Here is a 470-nt window from a genome sequence, read left to right as displayed (position 1 = left end):
GGGAGGTGCGGGAGGATGGGGGGCTGCGGGAGGATGAGGAGATGCTGGAGGATGAGGGGGATGAAGAGCTGTGGGGGGATGAGGAGCTGTGGGAGGATGAGGAGCTGCGGGAGGATGAGGAGCTGCGGGAGGATGAGGAAGGCCATCTGCAGTACCCCAACCCCTCGGGGCCGGCTGGACGGGGTGGAGGGTTTGGGGGTAAGGGCATTTCTGCCCGGTGGGACGGGCTGTGCCTACTTACTCCAGGAACTCAAAGTTAGACTTCTTGTCCAGCGCATTTTGAGGCATGTCCTTATAAACCCTCCTGCGAGAAGGGAGGGACATCAGGAAGCCGCTCTGCGCTCACATCCCCCCCCCCGCCACATCCCCCCACCATGGCAAAGAAAGAACTGGAAGCTCCCTCCTCTCCTGCAACACCCTCCCAGTCCCCGGATCCCCCCACTCCCCGTCCCCCCCCACCCCTCCCGCCG

At 64.0% G+C, this 470-nt stretch overlaps 1 protein-coding gene across 1 annotated transcript in view; it reads right to left on the bottom strand.

Moving 5' to 3' along the window:
• PTK2B (protein tyrosine kinase 2 beta) overlaps nt 1–470 on the bottom strand; it is a 25,201-nt gene that overhangs the window by 19,604 nt on the left and 5,127 nt on the right. Inside the window, exon 5 of the mRNA XM_009895468.1 lies at nt 242–304. Within this exon, the coding sequence (XP_009893770.1) occupies nt 242–304 (63 nt within the window). The remainder of the gene's footprint in view (nt 1–241; nt 305–470) is intronic.

The sequence above is a fragment of the Charadrius vociferus genome, unplaced genomic scaffold (genome assembly GCF_000708025.1).
Source record: "Charadrius vociferus isolate BGI_N301 unplaced genomic scaffold, ASM70802v2 scaffold41, whole genome shotgun sequence".
NCBI lineage: Eukaryota > Metazoa > Chordata > Aves > Charadriiformes > Charadriidae > Charadrius > Charadrius vociferus.
Note: the sequence above shows the minus strand (reverse complement) of the source record. Positions and strands in the feature narration are given on the sequence as shown.